At 48.6% G+C, this 23,436-nt stretch overlaps 1 protein-coding gene across 1 annotated transcript in view; it reads right to left on the bottom strand.

The window, feature by feature from the left end:
- Positions 1-23,436, bottom strand: part of SPMIP7 (sperm microtubule inner protein 7) — a 49,916-nt gene that overhangs the window by 3,759 nt on the left and 22,721 nt on the right. Inside the window, exons 6-7 of the mRNA XM_060247735.1 lie at positions 21,159-21,200; positions 20,499-20,606 (exon numbers count right to left, since the gene is read on the bottom strand). Of these exons, the coding sequence (XP_060103718.1) occupies positions 20,499-20,606; positions 21,159-21,200 (150 nt within the window). The remainder of the gene's footprint in view (positions 1-20,498; positions 20,607-21,158; positions 21,201-23,436) is intronic.

The following is a 23,436-nucleotide window of genomic DNA, read 5'->3' as shown; positions in this document are numbered from 1 at the left end:
TTTTATTGAGAGCCAGTTTGGTGTAGCGGTTAAGTGCGCGGACTCTTATCTGGGAGAACCAGGTTTGATTCCCCACTCCTCCACTTGCAGCTGCTGGAATAGCCTTGGGTTAGCCATAGCTCTCGCAGAGCTGTCCTTAAAAGGGCAGCTTCCGGGAGAGCTCTCTCAGCCTCACCCACCTCACAGGGTGTCTGTTGTGGGGGAGGAAGGTAAAGAAGATTGTGAGCCACTCTGAGACTCTGAGTGGAGGGCAGAGTATAAATCCAATGTCTTCTTCTTTCTTATGCCCCAGTACTTGCTTCTGGGCTCCATGGTTCAACCCCCCCCCCCCCCCGTGAGAATTTTGCTGAACTCTATGACATAACCAGAAAACACCAGCTATCTCCCTTGTACAATGAAAACAATGTACTTGATATCTCCAACACAAAAATAATACACAAGACACTAGTGATACTTGTGAGAAAAATTCAAAACATTGTAACACACACACTGTTGCCAATAAATACAATATCCAGAATAACATAAACCAAACCACCAAGTTCCGTTACAGTTCCGGAATTCCAAGGAATATGTAAAGACTTGTTCAGCACTCAAAAGTGATATGATGTGACTTATCTACGATGTGATAAACTTTCTCATATTTTTCCTCCCCAGAAGAAAAAAAAATGGGGAAATAGCCAAAACATACAAAGCAGAGAGATGGAAATCTTCCTCATGCCACTAGGGCCATATAGAAGAAAGTCATTTTTAAAGTCTGATGGGAGTCAGGTTTGATTATGACCATTCTGATTCCAGAAGCATTTGAAGGTAGATGCTGAGCTGATATAATTTGGTATACCTTCCGGTGAGTTCAGGGGCGTGCAGCATATGCAAATGAGTTATGCTAATGAGTTGTGCTAATGAGCTCCACACCTCTTTTTCGACAAAATGACCCCTGGACAGGTGACTTCTTCATTGCCAACTGGTCAAGATCTATCACTTTTTTTTTTAAAAAAAATATCAAAATATTTGGAAGATGTTTAAATAGATTGACATTAGATTGACATGCGCATCTCTCTCTCAGAAAAAAAAGAGCCGTAGGGTGAAGTGCTTCCATGCCACCTGGAAAGCTCTTAAACGGGAATCCGAGTGTCTTAAGAATTTGTTTTGCACCCAAAAGTCGGAACAAGAATGGTCTGTTATAGTACAGGCCTGCATTACGGCACAGCACAAGCTCAGGGACATACACTCGGGCTGAGGCGGTTGCTCAGTGGGAGAGCATCTGCTTGGTAGGCGGAAGGTCCGGGGTTCAACCCCCGGCATCTCCAGTTAAAATGATCAGGTAGGAGTTGATGCAAAAGACCTCAGCCTGAGACCCTGGAGAGCCACTGCCGGTGAGTAGACAATATTGACCGATGGACTAAAGGTATAAGGCAGTTTCACGTGTTTACCACCTTGTACGCTCATGTTTCCATCTCTTTAGGGAGGCGATCTCTAGCCGCTTGTAGGAGGCGGAACAGAAATCTGTGTCCAGGGTTGGCCCTGCCAGTAGTCAAATTAGGCAATTGCCTATGCCGCCGACCTTCTGGAGGGGCCAAATTGGGCACCCCCGTGTGACTCGGTGATGTTATCTGTGCCCGGGGGGGGGGGGAGAAAATAGCCTTGCCTAGGGTGCCAGACAGTCTTGGACCTCTCGAATGCAAGCTGCATTTCCTCGTGTATCTTAAAATAATCAGCGGGGTGGCCTCATTTATAAGATAACTTCGTCAAGTCAGGTGGAACCAACAACCTCGCCCGAAGAATGGGAGATGAGGATCGGCGGCATGAAATTCCATTATACCTGGCAATACATCCGGCGGTATTGGAAATTAGCGCACGGCTAATCACTGTGTAAGGACGGGGACATCTGAATTCTCATTACGCACCGCAAAGAATTTTTTCATTTGTCAAATGGCCTGACCTTTAGAGCGTGCAAACCTGGATCGCCGCTGACGACGCCGGCCGTCGCTGGCCACTTTCTTTTCGGAAGGGGGACGAGCAGGACTTTTCTTTTGTGGCGGGAACTTCTTTCTATATTAGGCCACGCCCCCCCTGATGTAGCCAATCTTCCTGGAACTTACAGGGCTCTTAGTACAGAACCTACTGTAAGCTCTTGGAGGATTGGCTACATTAGGAGAATGTAGCCTAATACCTGGGGTGGAATTCTAGCAGGAGCTCCTTTGCATATTAGACCACGCACCCCTGATGTAGCCAATCCTCCAAAAGCTTACAGAGCTCTTTTTTGGAGGATTGGCTACATCAGGGGGGTTTGGCCTAATATGCAAAGGAGCTCCTGCTAGGATTCCACCCCTGCCTAACATGCAAAGGAGTTCCTGCTACAAAAAAAAGCCCCGGATGTGAGAAAAGAACAGTCACGGCCCTCTGTTAAGATGGCACAGCATGCCACGGGCTGTCTTGGATGGTGCCCGGAACAGATGGGGCTTTGCTTAGTTGCTGTGGGTCTGGATGTCCCAGGCAGCAGGCTGAACCCAGAATGGTGGGGTGAATTTCTGGAGCCACATTGTTTCAACCTAGAGAGGCAGGGTTGGATTTTGTGGGAAATCTCCACTGGGGGAAAGTGATTTTTGCCAATCTCCGTTTTCCCACGGCAGACCCCTGGAACCTCCCTTAATTCTGTTTCTTGAACCCCTGGAAGAACATTTCAAAGACAGTTTGGGGCTGCAGGAGGGAGAGATGAGGAAATCTCTTCCATCAGCACAGATTTACCAGCAAATCACATAATCTTCCTCTCTGTTCAAAGTGCCATCAAATCACAACCAACTTCTGGTGATTCCAGCAAGGGGCTTTCACGGGAAACGAGAAGCAGAGGTGGCTGGCCATTGCCTTCCTCTGCGGAGTCTTGCTTGGTGGTCTTCCGCCAAGCACCAACTGAATTGTAACCCCAGAAGGGGCTTTCAAAGTAAGTGAGAAGCAGAGGTGACTGGCCATTGCCTTCCTCTGCAGAGTCTTGCTTGGTGGTCTTCCACCAAGCACCAACTGAATTGTAACCCCAGAAGGGGCTTTCAAAGTAAGTGAGAAGCAGAGGTGGTTGGCCATTGCCTTCCTCTGCGGAGTCTTGCTTGGTGGTCTTCCGTCAAGCACCAACTGAATTGTAATCCCAGCAAGGGGCTTTCAAAGGAAGTGAGAAGCAGAGGTGGCTGGCCATTGCCTTCCTCTGCGGAGTCCTGTTCGGTGATCTCTTTCAACAGGGTTTGCAGGGCCACAGAATGAACCCCACAGTTTGGTTTGTGGTTCAGCTGGTATTTTGGCCATGAGCCACAAACCAACACTAGCCACATTCCCCCCCCCCCCGGTTCGTGCCATCCCTCGTTGTGGCTTCCAGGTCTAAACAGCGCTCCTCTGTAAGACATTGCAATATGCACATATACACACAAAACCTACAGGTTGCTTAGCTGACAATGGAAGATATTCTCACGTGCGTGAGCTAGTGTGATATGATGGTTAGCACATCGCATTAGGAACTGAAATTCAAAGGCCTACTCTGCTGAGGAAGCTTACCAGATTACCATGAACACATGAACACATGAAGCTGCCTTATACGGCACCAGATCATCAATTCCTCAAGGTCAGTCTTGTCTACTCAGACTGGCAGCAGCTCTCCAGGGTCTCCGGCTGAGGTCTTTCACATCACCTACTGTTTGTCAGGGATTGAACCTGGGACCTTCTGCATGCAAAGTGGAGGCTCTACCCAGGGCCGGCTTGCCTACTAGGCAAACTAGGTGGTTGCCTAGGGCGCTGGCAGGGCACGGGCACCGAATTCAGCCTCCCCCCTAGGCAAATGCAGGAGGGGGGGCAGGCTGCGAGTTCGCCTAGGGCACTATGCGCCCTTGGGCCGCTCCTGGCTCTGCCATTACACTATGGCCCCTCCCCAAACTGTTCTCCGGTTACTCTCTCTCACTTAGAGTTCAGTTCCCCATCTAGGTCTTGAAGCCGATATGCTGTTCGGGCAGGGAAAGAAAACCAGCTGCGTAACAAAAAAGTTATTGCTGTTCAATATTCATTAAAAACAAACAGGATATATTTACGCCCATCTAACGTTGAATTGCAGCCGATATAGATTCGTAAACATCTAATATTATACCAAAATCCATATCTGCTAGCAATCATTAAATGACTAACAGAGTCATTAAATGACAATCACTAAATGATAGTTAGAAGAGCAATCAGGTTTCTTATTCTTATTTCTTCTGAGATCCAAATAGATTACACCAGGGGTGTCAAACATGTGTCCCGGGGGCTGAATCAGGCCCTCGGAGGGCTCCTCTCAGGCCCCCAAGCAACCGGCTGTCATTTCCTTTCCCCCCTCTCTTGCTTCCTTCTGCATCACAGCTTGCTTTGCCAGGCGTGCTCAGTTCCACAGGAGAGCAAAGTCTCTATTTTCTCCATTGGCTGAGGCTCCTCCCGTGGGGAGGAAGGGGGGGAGGAAGAGCTTGCTTTGCACAGCAGAGCTACTGAGCCAAGCCTCTCTTTCTTCTCTTGGCTGAGGCTCCTTCCCCTCCTGGTCCCCTGGGGAAGGAAGGAAAGAGTCAGAGCTTCCTCTGCCCAGTTCTTTCGCCCATGGGAGAGATACACAGAAAGCACCTTTAAGACCAATGAGTGCTAATGTTTTAAACATGTTTTATTTTAAGTTTTTTTATATATATATAAAAAGGAGGCCAAACTTAAAACAACTAGGGAGCAGGCCTTCTCTATAAAAGTGCCCCAATGGTGGAATCAGCTGCCGGAAGAGGTGTGGGCCCTACGGGATCTCAACCAGTTCCGTAGGGCCTGCAAAACTGCCCTCTTCCAAGAAGCCTTTAAGATGTAACCAGAATGAATATTACGCTGCCTGGATAAATAGAGACTGTAGCACCACTGTATTGTTTTAGCTTATTCTTCAAATTAATTTATATTTTGTATTTATATTGTTGATTGATTTTATCTGTTATTGTCGTACCATGATATTGTATCATGCTCTGTAAGCCGCCCTGAGCCTGCCTCGGCGGGGAGGGCAGGGTATAAATAAAAACTTATTATTATTATTATCATTATTATTATTATTATTTAATTGTTTTTGTCTGTGTCCTTTATAAAGTTTATATCTCCGTACCTAATCTTAAATAGGTATACTTTTTTTAAAAAAATAATTTTTAATTCAACAGTAGGTACACATACGTTCTGACCTGACATGGCTTGGTCCAACAAGGTCTCTTTTATGTCAGATCTGGCCCTCATAACAAATGAGTTCGACGCCCCTGGATTACACAGAAAAACGATGAGCCCAGAAGCACCTTAAAGGCTAACAAAATTTGTGGTAGGGGATGAGCATCCATGAGTCATTGCTCGCTTCTTCAGAAAAAGAAGAAACGCCCAACAGTTTCCACCGAACACCTATCGCAGCGACAACTTAAACCACAGGGTTTGGTTGAGGATAAAACAGGGGAGAAGAGAAGAATGTTGCAAACTGCTTGGGGTCTTCCTTGGGAAAACAAAATGGGGTGTAAGTAGCTAATGATAACAGCAAGGAATAGAGCGATGCTTGGCAGGCGGCCGAGATGGGCTGCTGCTCGAGGGAATGCCAACAAGGAGCGGTCACAAAGCGCACCAACAAACCACGAAATCAAAAAACAGTTTGATAAAGAATATGCGGAATAATTGCATTTTGTTGTTTTTCTCTTTGGGAAACGTTTGGTTTTTGAAAACGCAGCGCTTATGTTGCCACAAATATTTACGAATGTGGAAAGCAGGCGGCTTTATATTTTCGCAACTATATAAGAAACTTTTCAAAACAGAGGGAAAACGAGACACAATTATCTAGAATATTCTGTACCGAACTGTTACGTATTTTGTGGTTCGTTAGCGCACTTTGTCAGCGTTGCTTGTTTGCATTTTGCTGTGGATTTGCGGGCTGTGATTGCTCCCAGGCAAGGACGCCCTAAGTAGCAAATGGCCACGTGCAGGGGCTGTTTTCTGTGGAGTGACCTGTCTTGTCCAACACGTGAAGGGATGGGCCATCCATGGGCAGGTGATCCCCATACCGAAGGGCAGGCTCCCTCTCTCAGATGATGGCACGTGTCCAAAAGAAAGTACCTGCAACTGGACTCCTAAGCTCCATTTAAATCTGGCAGCCAGATGGTGAGGGGTCTGGAGATCAAGTCCTATGAAGAAAGGTTGAAGGAGCTGGGCAGGGGTGCAATTCTAGCAGGAGCTCCTTTGCATATTAGGCCACACACCCCTGATGTAGCCAATCCTCCAAGAGCTTACAAAAAAGAGCCTTGTAAGCCCTTTGAGGACTGGCTATATCAGGGTGTGTGTGTGGCCTAATATGCAAAGGAGCTTCTGCTAGAATTCCACCCCTGGAGCTAGGGATGTTTAGCTTGGAGAGGAGGCGTCTGAGAGGTGATACGATCTTCAGGTACTTAAAGGGCTGTCATATAGAGGAGGGTGTGAAATTGTTTTCTGTGGCCCCAGAAGGCAGCACCCGAACCAACGGGTTGAAATTAAATCAACAGAGTTCCCGACTGGACATCAGGAAGAACTTCCTGACCATGGTCGAATTGGCAAACTACCGACCGGTCTCTAATTTACCATTTTTAGGTAAAATTATAGAGAGGGCAGTGGCGTCGCAGTTGCAGAGCTTTCTGGATGACGCTTCCATCCTAGACCCTTGCCAGTCCGGCTTTCGCCCGGGTTACGGGACGGAGACAGTACTGGTCGCCCTGGTAGATGATCTCCAACGGCACCTGGATCGGGGCGGTGTGGCGGTGCTGATGTTGTTGGACCTGTCGGCTGCGTTCGACACGGTCGACCATCGGCTACTGACCCGCCGCCTCGCCGATGTAGGGGTGAGGGGGTCTGCCTTACAATGGCTTGCCTCCTTCCTCGAGGATCGGGGACAAAGGGTGGCAATTGGGGGCGAGCTGTCCCAGAGGCGCACACTGGATTGCGGAGTGCCTCAGGGGGCAGTTCTCTCACCGATGTTATTTAACATCTACATGCGCCCCCTTGCCCAGATTGCCAGGAGACACGGACTTGGGTGCCATCAATACGCAGATGACACCCAACTCTATCTGCTAATGGACGGCCGGCCTGACTGCGTCCCAGAGAATTTAGACCGGGCCCTGCAGGATTTAGCAACCTGGTTGAGGAAGAGCGGGCTGAAACTGAATCCAGCGAAGACAGAAGTCCTTTGTCTGGGTCGGGGCGCTCGGGGAGGGGAAATACTTCTCCCGGTCTTCGACGGGGCGCCGTTGAAAGCGGCGCACCGAGTTAAGAGCCTGGGAGTTTTACTGGAGCCTGCATTATCAATGGAGGCCCAGATTGCAGCCACTGCCAAGTCAGCCTTTTTCCATCTAAGGCGGGCAAAGCAGTTGGCTCCCTTCCTAGAGCGCCAAGATCTGGCAATGGTGCTTCATGCAACGGTCACCTCGAGACTGGATTACTGTAATGCCCTCTACATGGGGCTGCCTCTGTGCCGAACCCGGAAGCTGCAACTGGTGCAGAACGCAGCGGCTAGACTGTTGCTGGGACTCCCTAAATGGGAGCACATACAGCCTGGGCTGCGCGAACTGCACTGGCTGCCAGTTACATACCGGGTTCGTTACAAAGTGCTGGTCATTACCTTTAAAGCCCTATATGGTCGAGGACCTGTCTACCTTAGGGACCGTCTCTCCTCATATGAACCCCAGAGAGCACTGAGGTCAGCCGGGAAAAACCTGCTGACTGTCCCCGGACCGAGAGAGGTGAAGCTGCAAAGCACCCGTAACCGGGCCTTCTCCTCTGTAGCCCCGAGCCTATGGAACCAACTTCCAGAGGAAATGCGGGCCCTGCGGGACCTAGAACAGTTCCGCAGGGCCTGCAAGACCTTCCTCTTCAGACTGGCTTTCCCTGATCGAAATGGAAATTACGAAGGAAACCGCCATCAGAAAAAGTAAATGTAGCACTAGCACTTTTAAAAAATTAACTTAATTTTAAAGCCTAACCAGATTTTAATTAAATGTTTGATGTTTGATGTAGTTTTATTCACCTGTATAATTTGGCTCTGAGCCATGTTGTTAGCCGCCCTGAGCCTGCTCCGGCGGGGAGGGCGGGATACAAATAAAATTTGTTGTTGTTGTTGTTGTATTAGAGCGGTTCCTCAGTGGAACAGGCTTCCTCGGGAGGTGGTGGGCTCTCCTTCCTTGGAGGTTTTTAAACAGAGGCTAGATGGCCAACGGACGGCAATGAAGATCCTGTGAATCTAGGGGGAGGTCTTTGTGAGTTTTCTGCATTGTGCAGGGGGTTGGACTAGATGGCCCTGGAGGTCCCTTCCAACTCTAGGGCATTCTATGATTCGAGCCCTAAAATACAGCCCTGGAGCTCTTGTTTACCTTTGCAGCAGGGCTTTTTTTTTTTTTCTAACAGAAACTCCTTTGCATATTAGGCCACAACCCCCCTGATGTAGCCAATCCTCCAAGAGCTTGCAGGGCTCTTCTTACAGGGCCTACTCTTGGAGGATCGGCTACATCAGGGGGGGGGGGGGGTTATGGCCTAATATGCAAAGGAGTTCCTGCTACAAAAAAAAAGCCCTGCCTTGCAGTTCTGCTAAAGGGAGGGATGACACGGCGTGGGGGGGGGGGAGGAACCTGTGGATGCCAGAAGGAAAGCTTTGTAGTGGAGCACACAGAAAACACAACACCAACGCCTGGGGTTGGCTCAGTCAAGCATGTCTCCAACAAGCATTCAGGGGTCTCTTGCATGTGTAAACAGGTAGTCACAGATACTCGGCAGCCAGAATTTTCCCATGGGAAATTCCTGGAGATTTGGGGATGGAGCCTGGGGAGGACTGGACCTCAGTGAGGCACAATCCCATACAGTCCCCCCTCCAAAGCATCTGTTTTCTCCAGAGGAAACGGGTCTCTACAGTCTGGAGATGAGCTGTAATTCCAGGGGATCTCCAGGGCCCACCTGGAGACTGTCCTGTGTCACCCTCTTCTTTCTCGTCTGGAATGTCTAAAGATGCTCGGATCGATTCCCCACTAGCCTTGTCTCGGTCTCGCACTCCTCTTCTCCATGGTGCTCCCATCCGATTTAGCACAAGCTGCCCTTGGGACGCAACTCGCTCCACCTCTTTCCCACAGCAAGCAGAGACCAGTTTTCAGAGGATCTTGCTTGCCTTGAAAACAGGGCCAGCGCATGGGAATAGGCAACCTAGGCAATTGCCTAGGGTACCAGTTCCCAGCAGGGGCAGAGGGCGGGCACCCCCTCCCTGCTTGTGCCGTCCTTGAGCCTCCGATTGGATGCTGAGGGGTCAGAGGAACTCCCCTGGCCCCTCAGCACCCAGAAACAATGGCACTTTCAGGCCTTGGCGCTCTGCGAACTCAGAGAACACCAAGGCCTGAAAGTTCCACCCGTTGTTTCTGGGCGCTGAAGGATTGGAGGAAATCCCCTGCCCCTCAGCACCCAGAAACATGGAGAACGCTGAGGCCTGGAAATGCCACTCGTTGTTTCTGGGCACTGAAGGGTCGGAGAACTCCCCCACCCCTCAGCGCCCAGAAACAACGGCGCTTTCAGACTTTGGCATTCTCCGAACTTGGAGAACGCTGAGGCCTAGAAGTGCCACTCGTTGTTTCTGGGCACTGAAGGGTCGGAGGAACTCCCCCACCTCTCAGCGCCCAGAAACAACGGTACTTTCAGGCTTCGGCGTTCTCCGAACTCAGAGAACGACGAGACCTGAAAGCGCCGCTCACTGTTTCTGGGTGCTGAAGGGTCAGAGAAACTTCCCTGACCCTCTGCTCCCGGAAACAACAGCGCTTCAGTGATCGACAGGATGACATCACCTCTGGGTGACATCATCACGCCGCGCATGTGCTTTGCATGTGTGTGAAAGATTCCCATGTGGGAGGGGGGTGGGTGCGCATCGGGGTTCTGCCTCGGGTGGCAGAACCGCACACGCCGGCCCTGTGTGGAAAAGAGGCAGAGTGAGTTGCAGCCCCCGGGCAGCTTGTGCGAAATCGGATGGAAGCACCGTGGAGGAGAGAAGCGCGAGACCGGGACAAGGCTAGTGGAGAATTGGTCTCAGAGTTCCCCTATGAAGTAGCAACCTATTACATGGCATCACAGTCCTCCTCTCCTGACCAGGGGTTCCCAACTCTCCCAACCAGGGGCCCCCTCAGGCATGTGGGCACCTTTGGAATTTTGACAGAGGTGGCGGCTGCAACTACAAAATGGCTGCCACAAAAGGTGGCGCCCCACACACAGAGTGGAAGGGAGAAGAGACGTATCTTAGAAAAAAATACACTGGGGAAGAGGACTGAGAAAGAAAAAGGTTTAGGTTTTATTAAATTTATACCCTGTCCTCTCCGCCGAGGCAGGCTCAGGGTGGCTTACAGCAATCATCATATTACAATCAATTACATTTAAAACAATTTAAAACAATTTAAAAACAGTTGGCGCTAGTAACATTCTGATGTTGTTCAGATCCGATGGCGTCAGTATCCCCTGGATTCCTCCTGCTGTTACAGTCTCAAAGTCAGCCGAAAGCAAGCTGGAAGAGTACGATCTTGCAGGCCTTGCGGAACTGGGTGAGGTCCCGCAAGGCCCTAACCTCTTCCGGCGGCTTTGTTCCACCAGTTGGGAGCCGCTACTGAGAAGGCATGATCCCTGATAGCTGTCAGTCTCGCTTCTCTCGGCCTGGGGATCACTAAAAGATGTTGTGTTCCCAATCTTAGTACCCTCTGGGGAACATGTGGGGACAGGCGGTCCCTCAGGTAAGCAGGTTCTCGGCCACAAAGGGCTTTGTAGGTGATAACCAGCACCTTGTAGCGAATCCGGTATACTATTGGCAGCCAGTGCAGTCCTTGCAGTGCATCACCAACAGTGGTGGCAGCTACCAATTAAACATCATTTCAGCTCATCAGGGAGACACAGAGATCCTGTTCTGGGCAGTTCCAGGAGTTCAACCATCTTCTGGGCAGAAAGCAAGTGATGCGCACCCATGTATGAACCGTACTGAGGATCCTCAGTTGCACGAAACGAACGGTTTCCAAGACCAAAGATCAACATCTTTAGGGGAAGGACGGTGGCTCAGTGGTAGAGCATCTGCTTGGGAAGCAGAAGGTCCCAGGTTCAATCCCCGGCATCTCCCAAAAAGGGTCCAGGCAAATAGGTGTGAAAAACCTCAGCTGGAACCCCTGGAGAGCCGCTGCCAGTCTGAGAAGACAATACTGACTTCGATGGACCAAAGGTCTGATTCAGTATAAGGCAGCTTCATATGTTCAACATCTCATGCAATGATCTTTCAGTCGGAGTTACAGGAATGCTAGCGAGGAGAAGGTGTGACTTACGCAGAGGCTGACAGTCCCACAAACCATTTTGCACACAGCCCTTCCCCCCACTCCTTCCTCCCCGAAAATGTTCCACAGGAAATCCCCGTCCCTTCTGGCCCCATTCTTTCCATTGACTCTTAGAACACCTGCACAACGCAAGAGTTTCTCAGAGCGGTTCTAGTGGGGGAGGGGAGTTTGTCAGAGACTAAAATTTTAAGGGTTACGGGGGAGGGAGAGAGACAGCGTAAAAAACATGACTGGAGCAAAAAAGGCTGCTGTGGATCCGAATGCAGATGTTGGGAGCAATGTTCCCTCTACGATGTAAAGTCTTGTGAGCAAAAATTCTACTTTGTGAGCTACTTGGCATTAAAATTGTGAGTGACTGCATCAATTAGTTTGCACTGGGGCCATTTTTCCTGAGCCATATGGACATATGAAGCTGCCTTATACTGAATCAGACCCTTGGTCCATCAAAGTCAGTATTGTCTACTCAGGCTGGCAGCGGCTCTCCAGGGTCTCAAGCTGAGGTCTTTCACACCTATTTGCCTGGACCCTTTTTTGGAGATGCCAGGGATTGAACCTGGGACCTTCTGCTCCCCAAGCAGATGCTCTGCCACTGAGCCACCGTCCCTCCCAAGACAAGAATGCGTGTGCCGGAGGCTAAAAATCTGTGAGCTAGCTCACACTAACTCAGCTTAGAGGGAACTCTGGTTGGGAGACGAAATTCTGTTCCCACTCATGTAGCATTTTAAGCTCTTAAAGGTGTCAGACTCTGGAAAACTATTATTAAAATGCTTTGATTAACTGAATGTAATGAAATGCTTAGCTCAACTGACTCCATTTTCTAACCTGTACTACTAACCATGAGAAACGACCTTGCCTATCAAAGTAGAAACATAGTATTTACTAACACTGGTGTGAATTCCTGTCCCAAAAACTAACAAAGGCAATTCCCCTTTGAAGATAAAACTCCTCTGGGAATGGCAGCTTAGCCATGCCCGTGAGATCAAGAACCACAGACAGATAAGAGGAAAGCGCTGTGTGAAAAGTAACACTTCGTGCTAAGAATGCTTGGGAACATAGTTTGTTTAGAATACCTTTGATGTATGATCTGTTAAAATGACTTCTTACCAGGGAGAATGTATCAGTTCCAATTTTTGCTACGCGCAGAAACTATGAACTATCAAATAAAGCCTTAAACTTTGTATCCAATGAAGTCTGGTTGATTTGAGGTTCCATCGTCTGACAAAAGGGACTTGTAGGCCTTTCTGTTGACTGAGAGGGGAAAGGATTAGCATTGTAATGTATAGCCAAGTTCTGCTTTCCGAACGATCTTCACCAATTGGGGTAGACTTCTTGGGCACCACTGCTCTCCCCCACCAATGTATACCGGTGAGCAGTGGGATATGTATCAGCCACACTCTCTGTGCATGAGATAACAACAAGGTCCACAAAGGCCCAGCTCTTCTGCCAAGAGAATTACCCTAAATCGCACCACTAAATACAACTCAGTAGCAGATGTGTTCCTTAGCTGATGTCATCCTTGGAAGGCAGACTGTTGGGAAGACACCGTGACACTTTCACACATGCTAAATACGCTTCTGGGCAACAGTGTGTGTGAACAAGATCTTGGGCATAGGTGGACTGTAAGTTAAATGAGCCGCCAGTGTGATGCAGCGACAAAAAAGGCTAATGTGATCTTGGTATTAAAAGAGGCATAGCATCCAAATCGCAAGATGTCCTAGTCCCGCTGTACACTGCATGGCAAGGCCGCACCTGGAGTCTTGTGCGCAGTTCTGGAGGCCTCGCTTCAAGAAGGATGCAGACAGAATGGAGAGGGTACAGAAGAGAGCGATGAAGATGGCCAGGGGCCTGGAGACCAAGCCCTGAGGGACTTGGGGATGTTTCGTCTGGAGAAGATCAGGTGTGTGTGGGGGGGCATGATTGCTCTCTTTAAGTAACTGAAGGGCTGTCAGCGGACGGCAGGAAGCTGTTCCCGTTGGCAGCAGAGGAGAGGACTCGCAATAACAGGTTTAAATCAAGGGTGGTTAGCTACGGGCCTGGCAAAGGAGTTCCTGCTACCAACAAAAAAGGCCTGGGGATGCCTGAAGTTAGTCTTGCCTAGGGCTGGCCCTGATGGCCAATCAGTGCTCAGAAGCCCAGAGAGAGAGAGAGAGAAGCCCTGTGCAACTGAGAAGTAACAGAATGCTGACAGGGTGAAGGAGTGCTCTGTCTGAAATGCTTGAAAAAGGCAGCGGGCTGGCTAAGCGTTACAAGGTTAATGGGGCTAAACCACTGTGTGTGTGTGGGGGGGGGGAGGGCTCCATCGCAGAACATTCATTCATTCATTTATTTCTTGCACTTGTATCTCGCCCTCCCCAAACGGGCACAGGGCAGCTAACAGCAGTCACAGTTCGATGACAGATCCACATTATAACAATAAACCATCATTAAAACGTTAAAATATTAAAGCAGTTTAAATACAGTTCAGATGGCGTTCTGTCTGCTTTGAATTAGTTTGCGATGATATTGTGGGGTAGACAGCACACCCCTCCCCCCCGTGGACGTTAAGAGTACCTCCACGGAGTTCTTAAAAGCCTGCCTGAACGGATATGTCTTACAAGCCCTGTGGAATTGGGATGAATCTTGCAGGGCCCTGGTTTCCTCCAGGTGGTAATTCCAGAGGGCAGGCGCAGCCACGGAGAAGGCCCTTGCCCTTGTAGTGGTCAGACGGGGATCCTTTAGCCTGGGGATCTTGAACCGATTTAACGAGCTTGATCGTAGTGCTCTCTGGGGCTCGTGTGGGGAAAGGCGGTTCTGGAGGTAGGCGGGTCCCAAGCCATATAGGGTTTTAAAGGTCATAACCAGCACTTTGAACCGGGCTCGGAACACTACAGGCAACCAGTGCAGCGTCTCCAGTGCCGGTTGGATGTGCACCCGTAAAGGCAGCTCCAATACCAACCTGGCCGCAGCATTTTGCACCAGTTGCAGCTTCCGGGTCCGCGTCAAGGGCAGCCCCATGTAGAGGGCGTTACAGTAGTCTATTCTCAAGGTGACCGTTGCATGGATTACTGTAGCCAAGTCGCTGCGTTCCAGGTATGGAGCCAGCTGTCTTATCTGCCTAAGATGATAGAATGCAGATCTGGCAGTGGCTGCCACCTGGTCCTCCATAATTAATGAAGGCTCCAGGAGAACTCCTAAACTCTTGACCCTCGAAGCTGGCACTAAAGGCGCCCCATTGAAGGTCGGTAAAGGGATCTCTCTTCCCAGGCCGCCTCGGCTTAGGTACACAACCTCCGTCTTTGCCGGATTCAATTTCAGTCGATTTTGTCTGAGCCATTTCACAGTGGCTTGTAATGCCCGATCCAGCTTTTCTGGGACGCAGTCGGCCTGGCCGCCCATCAGGAGCTAGAGCTGGGTGTCATCCGCATATTGGTGACATCCCAGCCCATAGCTCCGGCCAATCTGGGCGAGGGGGCGCATGTTGATGTTAAATAGTGTTGGGGAGAGAACCGCCCCCTGAGGCACCCCACACACTAGTGGGTGTCTCCGAGACGACTTCTCCCCCACTGCCACCCTCTGTCCTCGACCTTGGAGAAAAGCGATAAGCCATTGGAGGGTAGACCCCTGAATCCCCGTGTCAGCAAGGCGGTGTGAAAGCAGCTGGTGGTCAACTGTATCAAAGCCAGCGAGATCTAATAACAGCAACACTGTCAATAAGAACATAAGAGAAGCCATGTTGGATCAGGCCAACGGCCCATCAAGTCCAACACTCTGTGTCACACAGTGGCAAAAAAATTTTATATACACACATACACTGTGGCTAATAGCCACTGATGGACCTGTGCTCCATATTTTTATCTAAACCCCTCTTGAAGGTGGCTATACTTGTGGCCGCCACCACCTCCTGTGGCAGTGAATTCCACATGTTAATCACCCTTTGGGTGAAGAAGTACTTCCTTTTATCCGTTTTAACCTGTCTGCTCAGCAATTTCATCGAATGCCCACGAGTTCTTGTATTGTGAGAAAGGGAGAAAAGTACTTCTTTCTCCATTCCATGCATTATCTTGTAAACCTCTATCATGTCACCCCGCAGTCGACGTTTCTCCAAGCTAAAGAGCCCCAAGCGTTTCAACCTTTCTTCATAGGGAAAGTGTTCCAGCCCTTTAATCATTCTAGTTGCCCTTTTCTGGACTTTTTCCAATGCTACAATATCCTTTTTGAGGTGCGGTGCCCAGAATTGCACACAGTACTCCAAATGAGACCGCACCATCGATTTATACAGGGGCATTATGATACTGGCTGATTTGTTTTCAATTCCCTTCCTAATAATTCCCAGCATGGCGTTGGCCTTTTTTATTGCAAACGCACACTGTCTTGACACTTTCAGTGAGTTATCCACCACGACCCCAAGATCTCTCTCTTGGTCAGTCTCTGCCAGTTCACACCCCATCAACTTGTATTTGTAGCTGGGATTCTTGGCCCCAATGTGCATCAATCCGCCTTGATCCAGATGTCGTAGGAGATCGTCCAAGAGGGTGACCAGTACCGTCTCCGTCCCATGTCCTGGGCGGAAGCCAGACTGAAATGCGGAAGTGTCATTCAAAACCCCCCGTAGCTGTGCCGCCGCTGCCGTCTCAATGACTTCGCTCAAAAAGGGCAAGTTCGACACCGGTCGATAGTTGGCCAATTCGACCGGGTCTAAGGATGGTTTTTTAAGAAGTGGGCGAACCGCTGCTTCTTTGAGGGGCGTAGGGAAGGCCCCTTCTGTCAAGGACCTCTTAATGATCTGTTGAAGTGGCACCAACAATTCCGTCCGGCACGCCCTTATCAGCCAGGATGGACATGGGTCCAGATCACAAGGAGTCGGACGCACAGAACAGAGGACCTTGTTGACTTCCCTCAGACCAAGTGGAGCGAATTGGAACATGTGACGGGATCGGGGCCTCGAGTTCACGCACTGTATCTAAATTGGCGGGGAGGTCCCGGCAGAGTGTCAAGGCCTTATCTGCGAAATAATCAGCAAAAGCCTCACAGCCTATATCCAGTTTGCTATCATTTGGCTTGCTCTGTGGCAAGTTTGTAAGTAACTGGGGCTAAACCGCTGTGTGTGCGTGTGTGTGTGGGGGGGGCCCATCGCAGAAAACAAACAAAAGAACCAGCTCTCTGACTGGGAAACTTCGGAAGTCCATATTAACAGAATCCTTAAAAAAACCGCAGTGAAGAATGTTTTAAACCCATAGCCGAGGTGTGTGTGGGGGGGAGTTAATGCAAATATAACTGGGGGGGGGGCGGACCTGGGATTTTTCTTCTGAAATGAAACATCCCTGCAATACAGACACCCAGTTTCTCCCTCAGCTGAGGATCGATAGCACTGGGGACCAAGAGACCTTGAGGGGTCAGGCCATGTCAGGCCCTGCCGTGTGTGTACCTATTTAAGATTAGGTAGCAGAGATACAAGCTTTATGAAGGACACAGACAAACACAAAGGGTTTTGGGTTTTTTTTTTTAACTTAAACATCCTTAAAATATTAGCACTTGTTGGCCTTAAAGGTGCTTTCTTTGTATTTCTCCCATGGAGTTCAGGGAGAAAGGGGCAAAGGAAGCTCTGGCTGTTTCCCTCCTTCCCCAGGGGACCGGGAGGGAGGAGCTTCAGCCAATGGAGAAAATCGAGGTTTGCTCTGTGGCTCCTGTGCGATTGAGCAAGCCTGGCAAAGCAAGCTGATATGCAGGAGGAAGCAAGAGAGAGGGAGAAGGAAGCAGATGACAGCCAGTTGCTTGGGGGCCTGATAGGAGCCCTCCAGGGGCCTGAGTCAGCCCCCGGGCCGCATGTTTGACACTCCTGCCTTAGAGTCCACCTTACAAAGTAGCCATTTTCTCCTGGTGAACTGATCTCTTGCAAAGTCTTGCAGAGCCTTCTTGTGGTGTTAATTTGAGGCCATGAGCAATGTGTTAAGGGGCTGGCAGACTTTCGGTTACTTAACTGGAAACTGTACTTTTCTCCCAGAAGAAATATATCCCCTGGGGACAGCTCCTTGGGGCTATGGCCTGAAAAACAGCTGTGGTTTGCAAATGTGCTACTTTCGAAGGACCTTTTCCAAACTGGCATTAGGTAAAGAAGAGATCTTGCTACCAAAGCCCTTTCCCTGGCAGAGAGGAATTGAAGGGACAGTTGAAGAAGAAAAAGCCAAGCATGTCCAGACGACATCTAGTGGTGAATTAGTATAACTACATGTAACTGTAGAGGACGGTGCTTGAGGAAAAAGAAAACATTTTAAAAATCCAGTTTTTTCCCCTGTGTTGTCAACTTTCTATCTCTATCTATGAGGATGGTGTGGAATTGTTTTCTGTGGCCCTGGAAGGTAGGACCAGAACCAATGGGTTGAAATTAAACCAGAAGAGTTTCCGGCTCAACATTAGGAAGAATTTCCTGACCATTAGAGTGGTTCCTCAGTGGAACAGGCTTCCCCGGGAGGTGGTGGGCTCTCCTTCCTTGGAGGTTTTTAAACAGAGGCTAGATGGCCATCTGACAGCAATGAGGATCCTGTGAATTTAGCAGGAGGTGTTTGTGAGTTTCCTGCATTGTGCAGGGGGTTGGACTAGATGACCCTAGATGACTGAGTCTAACCACCAGGGCTGGAATAGTATATGCCAAGTTGAGGCAGCTGCCCTCAGCTGAATCCTCCTCCTGCCTACCCAAATGCCCTCCTGCTACCCATCGCCAACCAGAAAAGGGCATACAGGTGGGACCTGCAGCTGGAGGAGTTGGGGGGGGGGGTAGAGGAGCCTGCAAGTGAGTGAACTGGCAGGGAAGGACGTCTGGGCAGGGTGTCATGGAGGGGCACCCAGGCAAGCGGGTAAGAGGAGAGGTGTGACCAGGGAGTGCGGAGCTGGGCGGAGGAAGGGGCCCAAACTCTTACCGATTTTGCACTAGGGCTGGTTCCAGGTGGAGAGTCCATTTGCCTCCCGGTGCTTCTCTTGGCTTTTGTGCAAGCTGTTGTGGAGGTATGAGTTGGCATGCCGCTCTCCTGTGGCAAGCAGAAACCGCTTGTAAGAGGATCTGGCTAGCGCAGGAAAGCGGATCACCAACTCCCAGCTCTGCTGCAGCTTGTGCAAAAACTGAGAGAAACGCTGGGAACAAAAGGGCTCTCCACCTGGAACAAGCCTAATGCGAAATCACTCTTTTACTGTTTTCGCACACAGCTTACCTCGCAGTCACAATCCTGTTCCCTCCGCAGCGTCCGGTCGGATTTCCCACCATCTGTGCTGCAGTTACAGGAAGTGCCGCAGCTTCTGCGTAGCAAACGTAAACTGGGTTTTAGCGGTTTACGTTTGCTACGCCAAAGCCGCGGCACTTCCTGTAACTCCGGCGCAGATGGTGCGAAATCCGACCGGACGCTGCGGAGGGAACAGGATTGTGACTGCGAGGTTAGCTGTGTGTGAAAACGGTCTCTCTCTGTGTCTCTTTCCAGATCTACCTCCGATAACCTTTTCCTTTCCATTCTCTCCTTGAAGCTGTCAGAAAATAAGGACCAGATGCTGCCTCAGCCTCAGCCACCAGAGGGGGAGTTACAAGAGAGTCAGATAGACGGGCAAAGAGTGAGTTTATCCTGCCTTTGTCCCTTTGGAGTGTAGACTGAGACTGATTTCCCCCTCGCCTTACGCCGCTCTCAGGCTCCTCTTCTCCATGGGGCTTCCATCCGATTTCACACTGTCTGCCCCGGGGCTGCAACTAGCTTTGGCTTTTTCGCACGGCAAACAGAAACCTCTAAAATCCAGTTTCTGTTTGCCGAGCCAAAAAGCCAAAGCTAGTTGCAGCCCTGGGACAGATAGTGTGAAATCGGATGGAAGCCCCACCTAGAAGAGGAACCTGAGAGTGGGATAAGGCGAGTGGGAAATCGGTCTGATACTGTCCAGGAATTGTTCCCTTCCTTGCGCTTCACTTCTTCTCTCTCCCACACACACAAAGAAGAAGGAAGGACAAAGATGGTCGAAAGATGGACTATTTTAAAATCTGCCTTGGCAAACTTGAGAAGGAATGTGACCTCTCTCTCTCTCTCTCTCTCTCACACACACACACACACACACACACACACACACACACACACACACTGTTATACCACCTGGTGGTATTACATGGAGACTCCTGTATATTCCAAGGAGAACAGCAAGAATCGTAACCATAACCATGAACTTGGATTGCTGCTGGTTATTGATTTTGTAATTGTACTGATTATTTTATTAGTTTTTATATAGCGTGCAATGAATTTAACAGAGAAAGAACCCACCATCAAAAACAAACAAACAAAACAAATTATCATTACATATAAAAGTGAGGAGAAGAAAGGGGGAAGGGATGGTAGGATATATCATTTCAGTTACTGTTATGATAAATAAAACAAGACAAAAAACATAATAACTGTTAATAACATTAGGAGCACTCGATAGAAACATAAACTGTATCTTGTATTGCAGGGGTGGTCAACGGTAGCTCTCCAGATGTTTTTTGCCTACAACTCCCATCAGCCCCAGCCATTGGCCATGCTGGCTGGGGCTGATGGGAGTTGTAGGCAAAAACATCTGGAGCGCTACCATTGGCCACCCCTGGTGCATTGCCAGGAAAAATTGTTACATCATATAGCAAGGCGCCTTAAAGTGATATGGTTTAATAAAGCAAGATTTCTTTATAGACCTTACATTTGTTGAAGGAGTTTATATAAACCGGATCGTTGTCGATCTTTTCTAAAACTGGGAACCGCTTAGAGACAAAATGTTGATATGCCAAATATGGATCGGTGCGGTTCAGCCCTGAAGAGATCTTGCCCATGATAAAATGGACCAGGGCTATCTTTTGAGCAGGAACGCAGTTCCGGCTGGCTTGGCTTCAGGGGGTATGGCCGAATATGCAAAAAAAGCCCTGAGATGGACCTAAATTTTACTGAACCAGATCTCAATGGAAGGGACTTTAGGGTCTTTCCAATACTGAGCAATTGCTGCTTTAGCAACAGTAAGGAGAATAGTCATTAAAGTTTTTTTTTGGGGGGGGGGTGAAGTTATGCTAATAGAATGCCGGTGATTGAGTAAAATTTGTTCTGGAATTTCTCAGCTGTATTCTCAACAGGGAGAACTCAAACAGTAGTAACAAACTAGGCAACGAAAAAGAGGTTCGCTTACTAAGACGACTTCACGTAGCGAGGCTTTGAGAGTCTCACTCGGCCGTGTAAGATTAAGTCAACGTTCGCGTTGTCGATGTCCTCAAAATTCTCAGCGCCAACATGGCCTCTGTGTGGAAGCAGGGAGGGGGGACACACAGCAGAGAGATACATTATTTATCACACAGCTGGCCGAGGTTGTGGAAGCCGGTCCGCAGGCTTTGCTTTATTTATTAAAAAGGGGCACAAAAAAGATACTCGGACCGCTCGACGTGTCCCCAAACGAGCAGAAAGCCAGCCATCCCTTGCAGAGGAATGAGGCTAGAAGCACTGCGCTGCGTATGTTAGAGGTTATTAGCAATACCCCCTCAAAGCTGGGGAGTCTTGTGAGCAGTGAGTTTCGTAAGGTAATTCCCTGTTTTCTGGAGAAGATGGTCTTCTGACCATCTGATGGTCAATCAGTTTCATTGGAGTCCTAGTAATTACTCTCCCTCTGCTTTCCCTACACTTCACTAAAAAAAAAACTCTACTAGTACCCCTCCCCTGCCTTAGTAGTCTTTTCTTCTAAGCTCAAAAGCTGCAGACCCCTTCACCTTTCCTCTTTGGGAGGGAGTTTCAGTCCTCTGGTGACCTTTTTCTGGACGGTTTCTGGTCAAGGGACACACAATGACCTTTTACTTACGTATACAATGGGATTTGCTCGGTTCGAGAACTTGGGCTGACGCTGTTAAAAGAGGAAGCGTGCGTTAAATCAGAGAAACCATTCTCTGCAAATATAAAACGGGCAGCAGTCATGTGAATAAACAATTTTTATTAGCAACATATGGTAGCAAAACTATATCTACAACTTATAAAAACTCAAAGAAAAAGAAAAAAAAATTCTACCCCATATCTTACTTTTCCCCCACCCCTCCCCCGTTACTTGACCCCCGCCAGTGTTATTTACTTAAAGGAAGCAAATATTAAAGGTACCCTTAACTATTAACCCCCCCCCCAAAAAAGTTATATTCTTATTTGAAAAACCTAATCATTATCAAAGATTGTCCAATGTCCTTTTATTTTCCACTCTTTTTCTACGTATCTTCTGAACTTCTTCCACTCCAACTTAAAAAGTTCCAAATCATAGTCTCTTAATTTTCTTGTTAGTTTGTCCATTTCACTCCATGACATAACTTTTGTAATCCAATCCCATTTCTCTGGTATTTTTTCTTGCTTCCACAGCTGCGCATACAATGTCCTAGCAGCTGAGAGCAAGTACCATATTAAAGTTCTGTCTTCTTTTGGAAATGGGCAGCAGTCATGAAGGGTACATTTTAATCCAGGGACAAGGAGAACAGCAAGAATCGTAACCATAACCATGAACTTGGATTGCTGCTGGTTATTGATTTTGTAATTGTACTGATTATCTTTGGGTAGTATTATTTTAAATCTTATATTTTTGATGTTGTTTTATTGGCTGTTAGCCGCCCTGAGCCCATTATGGGGAAGGCGGGAGAGCCAGTTTGATGTAGTGGTTAAGTGTGTGGACTCTTTTTTTTTTTTTTTTTTGCAGTTTTCAGAAGGACATGATTTGACTATGGGATGGCATGCATATTTGTGGTATCAAAGACTTGAAGGCCACTCCTATTTTAAGAATCACTGGTTTCGAAAATACTTGTATCATACGTGGTCATGATTAAAGACTAGAATTTACCAAAAAATTCCAAGATGGGTTTCACCAGTAGAAGCATTTACACATCCAAATCTTTTAAAGTCAAATCAGAGCTATAGGTATGATGATTTGCTGGGAAAAGATAATCAATTGAAAACCAAAGAAGAACTGGGAAATATGGACATTAAAATGAATTGGTGGCTGAGAAAGCAAGTTGAATCCAGATACACTAAAGACAAGGCGACAGGCTTTAATACAGAGCAATACTTGTTTAATAAAATTCTTTGGGGCCCACAAAAAAAGGTTAATCTCCAAACTATATGTGTACTTACTTCCAATGAAGACACAAGATGAAGTTGTAAAGGACTGTATGGTTCAAGTGTGTGGACTCTTATCTGGGAGGACTGGGTTTGATTCCCCACTCCCCCACTTGCAGCTGCTGGAATGGCCTTGGGTCAGTCATAGCTCTCGCAGAGTTGTCCTTGAAAGGGCAGCTTCTGGGAGAGCTCTCTCAGCCCCACCCACCTCACAGGGTGTCTGTTGTGGGGGAGGGAGATAAAGGAGATTGTGACCGCTCTGAGATTTGGAGTGGAGGGCGGGATATAAATCCAAACTGGAGAGCCAGTTTGGTGTGGAGAGCCAGTTTGGTGTAGTGGTTAAGTGTGTGGACTCTTACCTGGGAGACCCGAGTTTGATTCTCCACTCTTCCACTTGCACCTGGTAGCATGGCCTTGGGTCAGCCATAGCTCTGGCAGAGGTTGTCCTTGAAAGGGCAGCTGCTGGGAGAGCCCTCTCCAGCCCCACCCACTTCACAGGGTGTCTGTTGTGGGGGAGGAAGGTAAAGGAGATTGTGAGCCGCTCTGAGACTCTTTGGAGTAGAGGGTGGGATATAAATCCAATATCATCTTCTTCTTCAATATCTTTTTCTACCTCACAAGGTGTCTGTTGTGTGGAGGGGGGGAGGAAAAGGAGATTGTGAGCTGCTCTGAGATTCAGAGTAGAGGATGGGATATAAATCCAATATCTTCTTCTACCTCAAAAGGTGTCTGTTGTGTGGAGGGGGGGAGGTAAAGGAGATTGTGAGCCGCTCTGAGACTCTGAGATTCAGAGTAGAGGGCGGGATATAAATCCAATATTTTCTTCTACCTCACAAGGAGTCTGTTATGTGAAGGAGGGGAGGTAAAGGAGATTGTGAACTGCTCTGAGACTCTTTGGAGTGGAGGGCGGGATATAAATCCAATATCTTCTTCTACCTCACAAGGTGTCTGTTGTGTGGAGGGGGGGAGGTAAAGGAGATTGTGAGCCCCTC

This window comes from Heteronotia binoei, chromosome 10, assembly GCF_032191835.1.
Source record: "Heteronotia binoei isolate CCM8104 ecotype False Entrance Well chromosome 10, APGP_CSIRO_Hbin_v1, whole genome shotgun sequence".
Taxonomy (NCBI): domain Eukaryota; kingdom Metazoa; phylum Chordata; class Lepidosauria; order Squamata; family Gekkonidae; genus Heteronotia; species Heteronotia binoei.
Note: the sequence above shows the minus strand (reverse complement) of the source record. Positions and strands in the feature narration are given on the sequence as shown.